The following is a 17923-nucleotide window of genomic DNA, read 5'->3' as shown; positions in this document are numbered from 1 at the left end:
CAGGTCTGACGCTGCTTAGCTTCCAAGATCTGATGAGGCTGGGCTAGCCTGGGCCATCCAGGTCAGGGTGTTCATAGCACTTTAGAGAGAGCTATAATACTATAGCTACTTTAGAGAGAGCTATAATACTATAGCTACTTTAGAGAGAGCTATAATACTATAGCTACTTTAGAGAGAGCTATAATACTATAGCTATTTTAGAGAGCTGAATTCAAGTCCAGTAACGTCATGAAGACTATCCAGATGTTCAGGGTATAAGCTTTCAAGAGTCAAAGTTCCATTCATCAAATACAGATACAAGTAGGATGAATGGAGCTTTGACTCTTGAAGGCTTATACCTCAAAAGTCGTGTTGGTTTCTAAGGCACCAATGGACTCGAGTCCAGCTGTTCTACTGCAGACCAACATGACCTACCCTCCTGAAACTATCTTGATTTTAGAGAGTCTTAATTCTCTTTTGGGTAGAGTATGGGAAAGAATAAATAGCGACCCTTACACAGGGAACAGTGCATGGTACAGGCAGCCAAAGAATCCCAGGGCGCAGTGCTCAGAGATGTAACAGCCAAGTTACAAGACTTCTTCATGATTCAAAATAAATAAAATCAAGGATCAAGTAAAACTGCACCAAAGGTGCAGTAAACAAAGCACATGTAGGCAACCAGTGTGTTTGGGGCATCATGATACATAGGCACATATTGTACTGTGTTTTGCTCCAGTTTCTGTGGAACTGTGGAAACCTTGCAACCCTGAAAGTTAAGATAGCTGGGCAGAAGGCAAATTATTTTGACTAGATCATTGGAAGGAACTCACGAAGCTGCCTTATACTTAAATGGGCCATTGGGCCATCAGGGTCGGTATTGTCTACTCAGACTGGCATCACTCTCTCATGTCTCAGACCGAGGTATTTCCCATCACCTACTAACCGATAGAGGTGTGCATTCGGATGCAGCCGAGCTGAAAATATCTTACCAGTATTTTTTGGGGAGGAATATTCAGCATCCCAAATATATCCAGGATTTTATTGGAAAACCAAATTCTGTATATTGCAACTGGTTGTGTTGGGCTTGGAAAAATACCCCTCACCTTCAGTTTGTACTGCAGAGACTGTCTGGTTTGACATTAGTCCTCTTTTGCCTGCACTGCCATGGTAGCACTGGTTCTGCTGGGCATTTTATACATTGCAACTGGTTCTGCTGGGCTTGAAAAAGTACCTGCCCCCACCTTCCATTTCCAGTGCAGAGATTCTCTAGTTTGATTTTGGTTCTGCTTGGCTTGGCGCATTGGCTTGTGGCTCTGCTGTGATTACTGATCTCTGCAATGGTTTTGTTGGACTTGCTGTTTGTTCTCAGTGATTGCAGCTTGCAGGGTTGATTTTGTTTTTTGTTTTTTCCTCCTTCATGGGAAATAATGGAGAATGGCTGGGGGCACCCTGTTCAGTGGCCCATAAAATTAGATCCCGTAGTCCAATCAACTTGAAACTTGGATTATTTAAAGAATAGGCACCAGCAGCTGTGCTGCAATTTTGGTGACTGTACCTTTTAAAAAAAAACACACACAGCCTCCCAGAAACCTTTAAAAGCAACTCCCCCAGCCATTTCCCATAGGGAATAATGGAAATTTTGGAAATCCAAAAAAAACAAAACCCACCCACGAATCCAAATACCAATGTACCCAAACCCAAGGGGAAATTTTTTTTGTGCACCCCTACTACCCGATCGTTTTAACTGGATATGCTGGCAATTGAATAAGGGACCTTCTGTACGCCAAGCAGATGTTCCACCACTGAACCATGGCCCCTCCTTTATAAGCCAAGTGACCCAGGGGTACCTCAATGAATTTTCTTCTCTGTTCACTACAAATATTACAATTAAATACACAATGACAGATATTCTCAGTATATGACCATGAGTTTATAGCTATGCAGCTGTTAGATTTTTGAAGTTCATGTGTAATTGGTTGATAATGACTCATTAATGTAGGAGGCAGAGAGGGTGCCAGAGGCAGAAGAAAATGGCTTCAGTTTTTTCTGCTACTTCCATGCAGGCTGTTTTGCCGTCTGACTCCTCCACTGTGTCTGAATTTCTTGGGCTTGACTCATATGGATTCATCAATTTCTCACCAAAACACCGAGCCAACTGCATATACATCTGTAAGTAAACGAGCACAATAAATTGTGCCCCAGTCTTCATAGCAGATGCTGAAACGCTTTTACAGGACATGTGTCTTTTTTTGCTGCTTCTTCAGCACAAATTCTAAATTGGTTTTGAAGTAGCATATGAAGTGTTTTGTCAGCAATGTTTCCATAAAATACTGATTTCACAAAAAATATTTCAAAGCTGGGTAATTGCAGTAGCATTCTAAATAGAATTTTCCATATTAAATTATCTTCACACATCAGGTTTTTGCCAGGACCATATGTTTTATTTGTTGTATTTCAGTACAAGGCCACGAAAGAGCTCTCTGTGGCCTGTTTGAATCTTTATTTGAAGCCATTATGCCAGGGGTGTCGAACTCATTTGTTATGAGGGCCGGATCTGACATAAATGAGACCTTGTTGGGCTGGGCCATGTGTGTCATAAAATGTAATGCCAGGTAGCGGACAATGCTCCCTCTAAGCTGTAGAGTCTTGTGAGCAAAAATTCTACTTTGCAAGCTACTGGCATGAAAGTTGTGAGCAAGTGATTTGTCTACTGCATAAATTAGTTAGCTCTGGAGCCATCCTTCCTGAGCTAAAACAAAAATGTGTGAGCTGGAGGCTAGAAAACTGTGAGCTAGCTCACACTAACTCAGCTTAGAGGGAACATTGGCGGAGATATAAACTTTATAAAGGACACAAACACAAAGGTTTTTTTTACTTAAAATAAAAAAACACTTAAAGCATTAGGACTCCTGCAATATTTTGTTTATTTAACAGTGTCTGATAACTGACAGCTCTTGCTCTGAATGATTGCATCAAAATGTCTGTGCTGTTGCAGTCTTGAGTATGCTGTTCAGGTGTGTATCTGTAAGCTGTAAACCTATGATGACACAGCAGCAGCAGAACTGGAAGAAGAAGCAGAAGACAGCCAGTTCCACTGTGGGCCTGATAGAAGCCCTCCGGGGGGCGCATGTTTGACACCCCTGTATTATGCTGTTGTATTATATATCTAGCCTGGCTGTAGGTTAATAACTTGCGTTACTATAGAATTATTCCACACCCATTTACCTTAGCTGTTAAAACAACGTATTCAAGAGCTGTCAGGAACATTTGGCTTTTGAAAATGTACATGGAAGATTATTTCCCACTTTTAGTGTACCCACCAAGCCTGTGTCTCAGAGGGCATTCACAGCAGATCAGGTCTTAACACTGAAATATGTGTTACCAAAGTGACCTGTTGCATCCGATCAAAGAGCAGCTTCTTAAACTGTACAATGTCGAGTCACTGCCAGTTGATCAGCAGGTGGCAGCACAGAGCTAGTTTTGGTCTTTCAGTTCAAATATGTAAGGAACTACTTTGAGGTTTTTCTTCAAATTTGACTCACAGTTTAGTATCAGACAAGGTGTATCTCTTCTTGTAACTGACTGCTCTATTATAAACCGATTAAGAGCTAGACAAAGTAATATGCTGAATAAGCAATACTTGATCGTTACCTGTTGCAGATTACAACCCAGTTTCATCGAGTATTAGGAACTGTCCACACTACCCAGGCAGATGAATTCTGCAGTAATACAGTTTGCACTATCTTGAAGTTGTAACAAGAAAATCATATCAGCAGTAATCATAATCAGACTAGAAAAATCTTAAAAACGAAAACAAGGCCATGCTAACCTCTGTTGTTTTTTACTGCCTTCTTCCTCCCTAGATTATGGGATCAATGAAAGTATTATCCTTCGTTGCAGATGGGTTTTATATCTATTATCCCATGTTGGTTGTAATTCTCTGTATTGCCACTTACTTCAGGTAAGTAGCTGGTAAGCTGGATGTATTTTGTTTGCTTAGACATTGATTATGCCACTACTGCTATGTGCTTCTCCATTCTCAGCATCCTACAAGACGGGACATATCAGGATGGATGCAGCCATCTTCTAGGTAGCCATCCTGTAGCCTAAGGAGCCTTCTGCCAACTTGTGGCTCTTCCTCCAGTGAAGCAGCCACTTAATTTGGAGGAAGGTTGCTTAGATTGTAGGAGGGCTTCAGACTTGAGCCCAAATGAAATGTGATGTGTAAATTAATCAACTTTGCCAGTGGAGTGGTAGGATAGGGGTAGGAGCCACCCCATCTTTTCTTTGATGTACTGCTTTGGTGCAAGTTGAGTCACCTGTGATTCTTTAATTTTTCTAACATTGCTTTTAGTTTGCAGTGGATTTGCATGTTTGGTATAGAAGCGTCAGTGTTCCCCAACAGAAAAGGTCTCTTGAATTTATGATGTGGCAGAAAGGGGGTGCAAAACAAGGTTGCACCGAGTGAGTTACTACGTTCAACTGGTACCACAAAAATCTAGAGCTTATTTAAATCCTCTTTCATCACATGCCTGGTTTGTGTCCTCTGAAAAGTGCTTCTAACCAGTTGCAATACACAGTGCTGTTTTAAAGGATAGAACGGTGGAGAAGAGAGTGATGTAAGCCACTTTGGGTCCCCACTGAGGAGAAAGGCGGGGTGTAAATGAAATAAATAAATAGATATGTAAAAGATCATTGATGTGTACCTTTTAGTTGCAGTAAATACACACAGAGTGTTGGACTGGATGGGTCTTTGGCCTGATCCAACATTGGCGTCTCTTATGTTCTTAGTATTTCTCATATGTCCTTAGTAATCCTTTTAAGATTTCAACTTTCATGTTTTAGTTTTTAACTTAGCTGGCTTTTTACTGAATAATTATGTTATCAGAAGTAGCCATTGTCCCATTCAGCCTGTGTTTTTATTTAACTTGAACAAGTTATTTCCTTTTTCAGAGGCACTCAAATACTCTCGCGACTTTCAAGTTGCACCTTAGAGATACCTCTCCCTCCATCAGCTTTAACTCTGAAAAGCTGATACCATGAAGCTCTTGTCGGTCCCTAAGGCGCTACTGGACTCTAGCTCATCTGCTGCAGACCAGTGTGGCTGTCCTCTTGAAACTCTCACAGGACCCTCTCAGTCAAGATCCAGAGGAGGCCCTGGGTTCACACCTACTCCACTATCAAGAGACAACTGAATCTGACCATGGAGTCTCCCAGGCAGTCACCGTGTTCTTTTGGTAGCAAAGAGAGCGGAGAAAGGGCAGGAGAGAGAGAGAGCTCAGGTACTCATTTGCATATTTAACGACACACCCCTAATGTAGCCAATCCTCCAAGAGCTTACAGTAACTCCTGTAAGAAGAGCTCTGTAAGCTCTTGGAGGATTGGCTACATTAGGGGGTGTGGCCTAATATGCAAATGAGTTCCTGCTACAAAAAGAGCCCAGGAGGGTATGTGGCAGAGTCAGCTTTGATGTAAAAAACGCTGGGCCTTTCCCCCCCCCCCCCCCCCCCCAGCAATAAGAACATTTTTGCAATTTATTTTACCAGTTTAGGTACTCGGTGTTTGAATCTTCTGGGGTTCCAACAGTTCATGGGAGACAATGAGATGACGTCCGACTTAATAGATGAAGGAAAAGAATTAATCAGAAGAGGTAACATGCATTTTTTTTACATACTTTGCTTTGCAATACGTTCTAACTTAATTTAGTACAAAGACACCAAACCCTTAAGTTACAGTTCCTCATTGCTTTTCCCCCTTGAGTTCCCTTCTTAGAGGCACTTGGTCTCAAAAAGTAATCAACTGGACATTCCTGAAAAACTCACAAGCAGAGTATGATAGAGACAGACATCCCATCTGACTTTTAGCCAGCACTATCTGCCAACCTAGCAGTTCGAAAGCAAGAAATTGCAAGTAGATAAATAGGTACCACTTCGGTGGGAAGGTAACAGCGTTCCGTGCGCCTTGATGTTTAGTCATGCTGGCCACATGACCACAGAAACGTCTTCGGACAGCGCTGGCTCTTCGGCTTTGAAACGGAGATGAGCACCGCAACCCTAGAGTCGGATTCGACTGGCTTTCGAGCAAGGGAAACCTTTACCTTATCTGCCAATCAGTGATATATGCCTCTGAACACCAGGGGCTGCTCTGAGAATATATATCTAATCTATTTTAAAGGTAGCTGAGTTGCGTCTTGCAAATGTGTAAGAACCCAGGCCCTTGTCAAAAATGCTGCTGCTACATATATATTCTTAAGTGTAAGGATATGCCACTGGCTATCAAGATCAAGTTAATTCATGCCACAGTATTCCCCATTGCTATGTATGGGTGTGAAAGTTAGAAAGCTAAAAGGAAGAAAGTTGATTCATTTGAAATGTGGTGTTGGAGGAGCGTTTTAAGGACCACATGGACCACCAAAAGGACAAATCAGTGGGTTCTAGATCAAATGAAGCCTGAACGCTCCCTTGGAGCTAAAATGACTAAACTGAGGTCCTATTATGAGAAGACAAGAGTCACCGGGAAAGACAATAACGCTAGGAAAAGTGGAATGCAGCAGGAAAAGAGGAAGACCCAAGATGAGATGGATGGACTCCAGCAAGGAAGCCACAAAGAACCCCAGTTTGCAAGATCTGAGCAAGGCTGTTAACGATGGGACATTTTGGAGGACATTGATTCATAGGGTCACCATAAGTTGGAAGCAACTTGACAGCACTTCACACACACACACGCACACATTTCTGTCCCGTTGTACTGTGACTTTTGCCTTTTCTGTGTATCGTATGCCTGCAGCTGCACTGAATGCATTCCCTGCTGCAGTTGTACTAGTGCTCTTGTAGCTGTTTTACGATGCTTTAATTCAGAAATATTCATCCCCCATCACACTTCTCTAGGTATTTAGACTCTTCCATCTACATAATCCAGTTTCCAGATTGTGCTGCTACATTTAAAAAAAATGGCTTAGTTAATAATTCATGCTTAGCTCAGTGTAAATTCAAATACATGTTTTTATCTCCTTAGAAAAAAGAAGACGGCAAAGGCAGGAAGAAGGTGAAAACAGAAGAAGAGTAAGTGGACCAGACAATATATTTTCCCTAAGTCCACAGAAGTTAAGAAATTAAGTTTGAACTTAAGTCTTCCATTGCTATTTGAGAGAGCTTTAGTTATTTACGGTACAGTGTAATCCAGTCCTGTACAGAATTAGGTATACGTAATCTTATTGAAATCACTGGGGTCCTGGATGCCTAACTCTGTATAGAATTGCAGCCATAATCGCATTATTTAGGACAGTGTTAGTTATTTGCCAAAGCTTTTTTGTTTTTGAAAAATGAACTTTGTTTACTGTTTCTCTGGCTTAAAATGAGAGGGAGCCTTACATTTCATTAACTGAAAGGGTGTCCTGCAGAATTCCACCATGTGGCCATTTATAACTTACCAGTGTCTTCCAAGGAAACAAACTGTAAATTCTAAAAAGCAATAGGTAGCTCTACAGCCTTCTGTGATACCAGCTGTTCCCCACCCCCCAGCTGCTATTCCCCCAAGTTCTAGTAAGAGGTTAATAGCGCAATCTTAAACCCCGCTGAATAGGCCTGACTAGGATTCTGCGTAAGCCTGTTTAGGATGGCACTCTTACAGACCTAAGCTTATTGGTTTTGTTCTTTTCTTTTTTTACTGGAGTTGATTTCAGAATACTGGAGCATAATGCCTTTATACTGTTGGATCGATATTCTAGTCATGTTTTTTTTTAAGTGTTATGGGGTTGTTCTTTAACATGCAAACTGTACATGTGTGTGTTTGTTTTTGGTCAGGAGTGGAAAGAACGATATGGAAACAACCGGGAAGATTCTGCCAGAAACAGAAATGTTCAAGCAGACCAAAAAGAGTCTAGCTTCACAGAAACTAATACAAATAGATGTAAGTATTCTCTGCTTTGACTACGGCTAAAATGCAAACTGCACTGCTGTCCTTTATTTTTTAATTGATTTATTTTCAGCCATCACAGTATATCAGCCTACTGGATATGTTCTGAGCCAAATTGTTGCCACTGAAGTATTGTTTACTGTTCTTTCACTCTGCCAAATGACTTATTCTCTTTCTGAAGGCAAGAATGGTCCACTAGTCCAGCACTGAGGATCTCGTTATGTTGTTAATTTCAGTTATAACCTGCCTTTCTCACAGAGTCTCAGGGTGGATTTAAAAACACAAGAAGCTGTTCAGACAGCAAGGGTGTCCACTAGGATTACTAGATAACTAGATAACTAGGATTACAGAATCGGAAAAACAGTGCAAATGAAAAACTGCCTAAGGCATGACATACCTTAATGAACAAAGAGAGAAGATATCGCAGTAAAAAAAGAAGAGGTGGTATGTACAATTTCAGTAGATTACAATACTATTCCTTATAGAAGCAGCCTCCTTGTGCTGTTCTAGTAAATATCTCAAGATCACAGCCAGTTTTCATATTCTGGCTGCAGCCCTTCCGTCAGTTGTTCATGGGTTAGTGCTAGGGTTGCCAGCATTCTGGAGGGGAAAAATATCCTGCCCCCTTAAGAGAGGCTTAATGGGATGTTATTTGCCAGCTGTTGTTATTTACCTCCATGCCATTAAAACCTTCACCTGTCCATTTCCACACATTAAGCCTTTTTTTTAAAAGGGCAGGACATTTTTTCACCCTCCAGGTTCCTGGCAACCTAGTTTATCTCAGTGGGTCCTATGCACAAATACCTGCAAGAGGACTTTCCCAAAATGAAAGTGGTTCATAAAATGTGCACATTCATGAACCTGATGGATGCTAACCCATATCGAGTGGACACATTATATTAATTTTGGAATGCTAATCCATTGTGGTTGGGAAGAACAGCTATGTTTGACCCCTGACAGTCATTGCTACGGAATTTGGCAGTCATGAAGAGCTCTGGGAAACCTAACAATTTCAGGCTTTTATCTTCTTGTTGCTTGTGATACTAGAACTCAAGGGCATCCAATGAAACTGATGGGCAGTAGGTTCAGGATGGACAAAAGGAAGAAATACTACTTTACACAGAGAGCAAAATGTGGAATTCGCTGCCAGAGGATGTAGTGATGGCCCCGGGAATAAACAACTTTAGAAAGGGGATTAGATAGATTCATGGAGGATAAGTCTATCAGCGGCGACTGAGGGGAACCTCCACACTCAGAGGCACTAAGCTTCTGAATCCCAGAGCCAGGAAGCAACATCAGGGGAAGGCCTCGGCCCTCTATGCCCTGTTGTTGGCCATCCAGAGGAACTGGTTGGCTACTGTGTGAGACAGGATGCTGGACTAGATGGATCACGGGTCTTCTTATGTTCTTATACTCTAGCAATCATTGATGACATTTCAAAACTTGTTTCCATAATCTATGGGGCTTCTTATCTTGTAAACAAAAGCTGAGGTCTTCAGGGCATCTTTTAAAAAAATATGGCTTGGATTCAGCTGTTCTTCTCCGGCCCCCTGGCCCATTGCAAAGCAGCATGTCTCCCTTTAGCAGGGGCTAGGTAAGGGTCTGTGTTAGCAGGTACCCCATGTACTGCTGTGTACTCAAACTCACATTTTGATTAAATAGTTATAGAAACAAGCATGAGGTGAAATATGCTCATATTGGTAGAGGTTCAGTGTTTGTTTTTTACTATGAATGGGCATGAACTGGGAAAAAGCCATTCAGTTCATGGTTCATGGCCCCGCAAACCCCATTGAAAGGGACCGCAGTTCCTTTACACGGGGTTTGCAGAAAGCCGAAGAAAAAGCTGAGTGACGGGGAGCAGCTTGCTCCCCACCGCTCAGCTGTTTTTGCCGCTTTCATGGGGAACAGAAAGCAGGAGTTTAAAGTCCATTTAAACCCCTGCTTTCTGCTCCATCCATGAACTGCCACGAACCGCATGAACTGCTCTAAAGATTTCTGGGACTTTGTGACGGTACACCTGTCACAAACTTCTGTCTGTGAACCACGAACAGAGCAAAATTCATAATGAGTTTTGCCATGTGGTTTTGTCCATCCCTATTTTTTACCTTGGAGAGAGACCAAAGAAATGAAATTTCCAGAATTCACAAATGGTGGCTTTTGTCAAAGCAGAAAACAGTGCTTCCTGAAATGAACAAAGAGAATGGAGTCAGTTACTAGTTTTTCCACTCCCATTTTTGCAGTTACCTTGCGGTGGAAACCCATGTTGAACCCATTCAAGGTGTGTTGAGAGGGAGACTGAAAAGTTCTCAGCTTAAGTACCAATGAAACATTTCTTAGGCAGAAAACTTCTCAGATGTTTGATGTAATCTAATGTGAGGCTTTCAGAGTAACCAAGTATTCTTCCTCCTTATCTCTATATTGATCAAGTCATCATCTTCTAACTGTAGGGCAAAATCTAACATAACAATTTGTTCTTTGTGTTGAATTGTACGTGGAAAACTTGGTGTCCCCTTTGCTACAGCCCCATAACCTGTTCTGCAAAAGCTGTGTAAATTTCTTTTTCTTGAGAATTCTGTGGAACAAAACATATCTAACAATCTTTAATTAAAAGTTTTGGTCTCGCAGGCCCAATTTTTTATTCTCAACAAACATGTTTCTATCAACATACAAGTCCCAAAATTTTAATTTAAGATTGTTATGACGCCAGCTGTAAAAGCTTCTGATGAAAGAAAACATATCTAAATCTGTGGCCAGTAGGAGAGGATAGGCAACCTGCCAAAGTAGGAACAAGAAATTGCAAACTTGCTCTTGGTCAAAAACATTTTAACCATCGGAACCAGCATTTTGTGGGATTCCAGCATGAGTCTTGCCTCTGTGACTCCTGTTAGTTTGGTATATGTTTAAACTTGTCCAATATAAGTATCTTATTTCAGGCAGTTCTAATCAAGAGAGAGTCAGTCTCTGGCATGCTTTTCTTGCTTATTTGTCTGAAACACTGTAAAAAATACTTTTTTGTTACAGCAGTTTCGTCTAAGTACACCAGAGCAAATGGGAGGAATGAAAGAGATAGAATTGAGCTGCTGCAGGATGCAGAACCCTTGGATTTCAATGCTGATACAGTCAGCGAAGATCCTCTTGACTCAGACTCAGGAAGGTAAGGAACATCTAGAGTTCAAAATGTAATTGGAGGAGGCAGGGGTGAGTGCAGAAATCTGCAGTAAGTGAAAAGGAGGCATGAATCCATAAACAACTATTCCCCCTGCCCATCAGGAATAAATTCCATTAAGTGAGCCTGGTGCATAAAGGAAAATATCTGCATGCCACAAAGGTGCAGCAGTGCAGTAGGTGTTATGCATGCAGAAGGAAGCGTGACCTCACACCCACAACAGTGCATGGCTAACCAACGTCTGGAACCTATCGTGAAAGGCCAGGCGTAGGGGGAAACAGTACAGAATTTTTTTTAAATTGCATTGAGCTGGCTTGCATGAGCCTATGCAGCTATTTGGATTACAGTCATAACGTTACCGTGAAGTCCTACACTGTGTACAAGCGAGAGATAGGGCACACAGTATCAAGACTGGCTGGACGAATGAAACTGCTGTGACTTGTTGGATAACACTTTTGCTGTTGTAAGACTAATTCTTCCATTTTAATGACTTTACCAAACACTTTTAGAAATGATAGCTGTTCTAGGATTGGATCCAGAGGAGTTAGCCGTGTTAGTCTGTTGCTGCAAAATAGTAAAAAGCCCAATAGCATTTTTCAGACTAACAAATGTTATTGTCGCATAAGCTTTCAAGAAACACAGTGTTTCTTGACTCTTTAGCATCAGTTTTCAGTTAACATCTGCCTAAAACGTTATTTTATATAATGTTATGTTATATTATGAGCTGCGGTGGCTCAAGTGGTTAAGACGCTGAACTGCAGGCTGTGGAAGGTCAGTAGTTCAGCAGTTCGAGACCCGGGTGCCGCATGATGGAGTGAGCTCCCATCTCTAGTTCCAGCTCCTGCCAACCTAGCAGTTCGAAAGCAAGAAATTGCAAGTAGATAAATAGGTACCGCTTCGGTGGGAAGGTAACAGCGTTCTGTGCGCCTTGGTGTTTAGTCATGCCGGCCACATGACCACGGAAACGTCTTCGGACAGCGCTGGCTCTTCGGCTTTGAAACGGAGATGAGCACCGCAACCCTAGAGTCGGACTCAACTGGCTTTCGAGCAAGGGAAACCTTTACCTTTAAAACCTTATTTTACACTATTTTATATTCAATCCCCTGGATTTAGTTTTTAATGGGTGATTATGATCCTTAATTCTCTGTGGACATAGCATAATAAATAGCCACCTTTTGTTGCTCTACTAAGTCTGAATTTTCCTGTTTACACAAAATACTCATCTGGACTTTCTCCTCTGGAGTTAAAAAATGCAGCAGTATACTTTACAAACATCAGTCCCCTTCTCTAGAAATGACTCGTGAGAGGCCATTCCCAGCATCTATGAAAAGGCAAGCTGTTCACAGGATATGGTGGCCATTCATTTATATCGGGGAAACCTGCACCCCACCATTGGAAATAAAATCTGCTTCGGTCTGCATAGACTCACTGTGACTTCTGTTTCTTGGTCATGCCAGAGTGTGACAGACTGTTAAGAACTGGCATATGGAGAGGGAGATAAATTGGGGGCTCAGCCATTGGGAACCCCACCACCCCACTTTTCTGCCAGTGTCATAATATAAGGTCTTGGGGTTTGAACGTCATTTTCCTAGGTTCTTTCTAGGTCCCGTCCCCCATCCCCCCCCCATTTACCCATGTCAGCTGCTCAGTCTCAGGCAGGGAGGGTTTTATTTTTGTGGGGAGGAGGGTTAAAATTTTACAAGTAACATTTGTCTTTGGGTAGTCCTGATCTACTACGCTACTTTATAGCTACGTGGCCAGCAAGCTTGCTGTTGAAAGGAACAGAATTAGTGCCTGTGAGGAATTCAAGGCAGAAGAGAGAGCAGATTAAACTGGGAAGTCCAAACACTTAAAAATAAATCACCCACTCCCAGCTCAGGAGCCGGAGATGACCAATTTCCACATTTTCCTTTCTCATTAACTGACTCAGCTGCGTTCTCTTGTGCCTCCTGGAGCGTGCTTAGCATGCAACAATCTGTTTTGTGTGTGTTTATTTTTCTTTGGGTTTCATGGCAAAGATTTGCCAGGGGTAGAGGGGTTGCGTGCCTCATACCCGGACTATGTGTGACCTGGTTTTGCTGGCATGAGCTACCCACTTTACTGTTAAATGTGGTAAGATGACATAAATTTTAACAACCCACTAGAAGAGGGGTTTTTACCTCCAATATTTTTCTGCCTTGTCTTCCTTGAGTTGTAACCAACACATTTTGAAGCAAGCAGATGGGATACATAGACAGTGTAGTAAGTTATCATTACTGGCTATGTAATAGTTTACAGTTTTGATATCAATCAGCTGTTTTTTAGCATCCGAAGAAATGAGACAGCCTGAACTTGTTGGGTGTATTTAAAAAAAAAAAAAATAGAGTAGATCTTACTAAATGCATAAAGTAGCCTGGGACCCTTCAAGGTCAGAATCCTTATATTCTGAATGTCACCTTGAATCTTCTGCTGTTTGGCCACTTAAAGTATAGAGTAGAATTTTGATGACAGTAGACTTGTGACTCAGCTTGTGTGAGATCTCTTTGGTTGTTGGTTGTTCTGAAGGTTATGTAACTTGCAACTCTCGGTTTAAATTACATAGAACGTTCTTGTACCCTCCAGGTATCAGCCAGGTGGAAGATATTTGTCCATGTCGCGAAGCCGAATATTTGATGATGTCTAAGGCCATGGAACCCTTGAGTCCCACATCCATTGCTTTGGGGAATGCTCTTTTTCAGTAACATATCCTGCAAAACCAAAACAACCTCTCAAAAAATGAATGGTGGGGAATGAAGGAACTTTATTTCTTAGAAATGCACTTTGTGTAACGAGTTGCCCGATTTGTGATGGCCCAAACGCTGGTCTCTGAAACTGGGGCCACCTCAGCAGTGCCTTTCCATTGTTTTCCGCTCAGTTCAATAACCCACCCCGTTGCTGCTGTCATGAGACAATAGTTGTGTGAGCTGTAGATAGATGCAAAGGAAAAGAAGGAATGGTGTGGTATTAAAGGGAGTCTGTGGAAAGAAGGGATGGGGCGGAGAGAAATAGGATGGTTTGGTGGCAGGGAGCCCTGGGTCCTTGGCCCTGGTGTTGCTATTATCTTGGCGTCTCCTTTTGAACTGAAGATCTCTCAGAAAGGACTGAGAATCCCTTGCTACAGTTCACTTGTGTGCTGGCAGCCATGGCGTGATATGTAAAAGACAGTCAGAATCTCACCGCTTTAGATTTGGATCAGGGAAACAGTTCTAAATTAAAGTTTGATGTTTTGTTTTAAAATAATCCAGTCCAGAGCTCAAACTGAGCAGTCATACTTCCGAGATTTGGGTTTTCCATTTTTTTCCTGGAGGATTCTTGATTTTTTTATAAGATAATCTGTAGTCTAATATAGTCATGTCATCAGTTCTAATACACTACAGTTCATCAGGTTATTATATTTCAGTGAAAGTTTGCAGACAGCCTTCTGTACAGACTTTGGGCGTGGTTGAGAAAACTGAGCTCTGGTTAGGTCGTAGGCTGGTCTTTGGCTTACTGGGCTCCGGTCAAGTCATAGGGTGGCCTTTGGCTCACGTTCTTGAAGAGCCGGAGAGACTGAAGGACAGATCTGCACAAAATAATTCAGCATAATCTGAAATGCCTGCACGTCAGTCACCAGAACTGAGAATGATTCTTTATCAACGTTACATGCTTATGAATGGTGTTCGTGTACATGGGCACAACAGCCTAGCAGAGTCGTAAACAGTTACTGGTACTGTTTTATAATTTATACTTGTACACAGCTAGCATGTGTTCAATGAAATCCACCGCATATTTGAGACCTTATATAGCAGCTGCTATTGGAGAATCTTTGGGCTAAACCACATATAGCAAGTCTGTTTACAAAGCTTAAGTCGTCACTGCAGGATTTCATCTCTTCAGAAATACTGTACAGTTCAAATAGTTCTTGTGACGTGTGAAACTCAGCTTTCCCTTTTCAATAACTGGATTTTTGTAGTGCGATCCAGGCTGCACCACGATTTTATTGCCTTTCCCAAGACATCTGCATTTTGATGGTGCCTTTGCGTTTTATAGCCATGATCGGTTTTCACTGCGAAAGAATAAATGCTTTGTGTTTCAGATAGGACATTCAAAAAACAGTAGTCCGCAAGCAGTGCAGACAAAAACATTTTTCTTAACTACCGTCATCAGTACTAGGTGGAAATATGCGCTGTGTTTATGGGTCCCATGAAGTCTCAGATAAGATCAAAAAGCAAATACATGAACTGGAGAAAAGTGTGTTTTGTTCTTTGTCTCCAAGCCCTAAATCAACACTACGTAAAAGAAGGATAGTGGGTAGGCTCATACAAAGGCCTAAATATGTCCTCCGCCCTGTTTCATATATGAGAAAGAGCTGCCTGATCCATTGTGAATTTCTTGGATGTTTTAAGAAAAAACAGGCAATATGAGCGCATTAGACACTAAATAATAAGGCTCGCAGTCTTGTATGCAGGCTGGTTTCTGCCGGGTCATTTGGGTCGAAGCAGCATAAATTCTGCACAAGACTTGCAGCCCTGGAGTTTTACGATACATGGTGAGAAACACAGACCTGCCATTAAATTCTCTTTCCTGATCTTCCTCAAAATGTCTAGCGCAGCACTGAGCGAAGGTATGAGATCCCCCTTCTGTGCGTTGAGCTGCTCCTGGTTTGCATTGTTGGCCGCCAGGCAGAGCAGGGCAGTGCGAAGGGGCAGGGATGTCATGTTACGCATCATGTCTACCTAGGGCAATTTCGCACTAGAGCTGCCTCACTGCGGAGGAAATCAGGCGAAGCCGCGGGTCAAATGCAGCCCCGCAGCCTCGGGTGTGAAATTGACAAATAGTGTCGGGGCAAACAGTGGCTGCGCCGCGAGGCAGCTCTAGTGCGAAATTGCCCCTAGAGTTGAGGAGGAGGAATGGAGGGAGACCGAACAGCAGCAGGCCTGCCTCTCTCTTATAATGTCTAGTTAAAGCCTTTTAGCCTTCCTCTTTGGGAAAAATCAGTGTCTGACGTGATTCATGGTAGCTTCAGTGAAGTGTAATTTAAGTAGCACAGATGTCGAAAGTGGATGGTACAATTACGTTACCTGTCTTAACAAAGATTTGTGATACAGCTGTCATGGATGCATGAATTCTGATCCCCGTACCTGTTTATACAGGTGCCTGAATAAATGTGAGATTGAGCTAATACTGAACCCCAGTGCATGCACATCTTGGAAATCAGACCCCCCAAGTATATTTTATATGCTGATATCATCTCTTAAAAATGTAGTTTCTGTGATGGCGGGAACAAAAATCTAGAGCGCTTAGCAAGACATAATTATACAAAACTGTCAGCAAATGTTCACTTTAGAAAGGATTTACAAACGACAACTGTTGGGAGTTATTGACATGTTTTTTTAATAACAAGTAGCTCAATAGAGTTGACTAGTGGCTAGCAAATGTTTGGGGAATTCATGAAATTTGTGCCTGTTTCTATATAGTCTTTACGTCATACCTTGTGTATCGGAAAGCCTTCTGAAGCATTTGTGTGTTTAAACTTGCCATTTCTATTCCCATCATGGTAAGAAAAGTTACTTTTAGAAATATCTAAGAGAACCATGGAGTCTACTATGGGTTTTTAAAATTTACCCACAGAGATTTGATTTTAATTTAACTTGCTGCTTTTTATTGGTGGAAATTTTGTTACAAGAGAAATAAAGCCTACGGCAAGACTACTACTGAAGACTCACTTGATTTCCAAGGATATTGGCTGGATCACGGATTTAGCAGCTCAGCTCTCCTTTTATGAAAGATAAGTGGAGAGTTCATTTGTGACTTAGGCCCTCCTGAAGCTGGTTGCAGTGGGGTGTTTCAGAATGATCTTCAGAATGAGTAGAGGTGCATTGGCATTATGACAGTGTGCCGTGGCTTCACTGGAAATAGCCTTTCGGAAAAAGCACTCGCACATTACTAATCCTCTAAGCCGCCACCATGTCTGAGGACTCTGGGGTGATTTTTCGAAAACGAGGCCGTGGGGCTAATTGGCTGCCAGTGCAAGGATTGAATCCCCAGAGACTGAAATGCACAATGCTGATGTCGCTAGCAGTGTCTTACTTTCTTACATACTACTGTAAAACAGCAAACCAAAACAGAAGTACTGGCCATGATATTGCTTCTGCAGTACAGCTTTACTACCGTGTTGGTGGCACAATGGCTCACTGAAGCAGATAGTGGACAACAGTGTAGCTTTTTACTTTGTAAAGTACTACCAGTCCTGGGATGCCACTGTATTAATGGTTGCTTAGTGTTGTATGCATTTGTGATGCTTACCGGATAGTTTTTAATTCATAACAGTTTTCTAGTAAAAGTTAGCACTTTTTGTTTCAGGATATTGGGTTTCATCACCAGTTTGTAAGAATACCATTCGCTTAGCGGTTGTTAACCACGCAAAGCCTTGGTTTATGCCACTGATTTCCACTGGTGATTTATTCCTCCGCTGATGCTGTCGCATTAAGAACAACAGAGAATAATTTGTTTTGTCAGCTATGTTGGGTTTTGGAGTCATGAACAGCGAGATGTATATTTACTGCCCGGATGTATATTTTACTGCCTGGACGTGATTGTAATTTATATCTAACACGGGGATATACAAATTGTAGTGTTATATAACAGAATTATATTTTAACTTATTAGTTGGAATTAAAATGAACTTTGTATTACATTTGTCCGACCATCAGTATTCACTCTGCAATTGTGAAATATTGAAGAGGGTGGAATATGGATAATCCTGTTAAATACGAACAGTTTCACCATGCTATGAAGAAGGGTGTTTTTGGAGAGAATTCATTCAGATTTTTAAACAAAAATTTGAACGATGCTGTTTCATTGAGG

The 17923-nt window shown here is 41.8% G+C and overlaps 1 protein-coding gene across 1 annotated transcript in view; it reads left to right on the top strand.

The window, feature by feature from the left end:
- LMBRD2 (LMBR1 domain containing 2) overlaps nt 1-14090 on the top strand; it is a 37182-nt gene extending 23092 nt beyond the window's left edge. The window contains exons 12-18 of the mRNA XM_015408476.1: nt 2043-2148; nt 3843-3940; nt 5526-5629; nt 6994-7040; nt 7782-7887; nt 10918-11047; nt 13661-14090. Of these exons, the coding sequence (XP_015263962.1) occupies nt 2043-2148; nt 3843-3940; nt 5526-5629; nt 6994-7040; nt 7782-7887; nt 10918-11047; nt 13661-13721 (652 nt within the window). The 3' untranslated portion in view covers nt 13722-14090. The remainder of the gene's footprint in view (nt 1-2042; nt 2149-3842; nt 3941-5525; nt 5630-6993; nt 7041-7781; nt 7888-10917; nt 11048-13660) is intronic.
- Nucleotides 14091-17923: the final 3833 nt, after the last annotated feature.

The sequence above is a fragment of the Gekko japonicus genome, unplaced genomic scaffold (assembly GCF_001447785.1).
Source record: "Gekko japonicus isolate JY-2015 unplaced genomic scaffold, Gekko_japonicus_V1.1 scaffold964, whole genome shotgun sequence".
NCBI classification, from domain to species: domain Eukaryota; kingdom Metazoa; phylum Chordata; class Lepidosauria; order Squamata; family Gekkonidae; genus Gekko; species Gekko japonicus.
The sequence above is the reverse complement of the archived record's forward strand: the minus strand, read 5'-3'. Positions and strand labels throughout refer to the sequence as shown.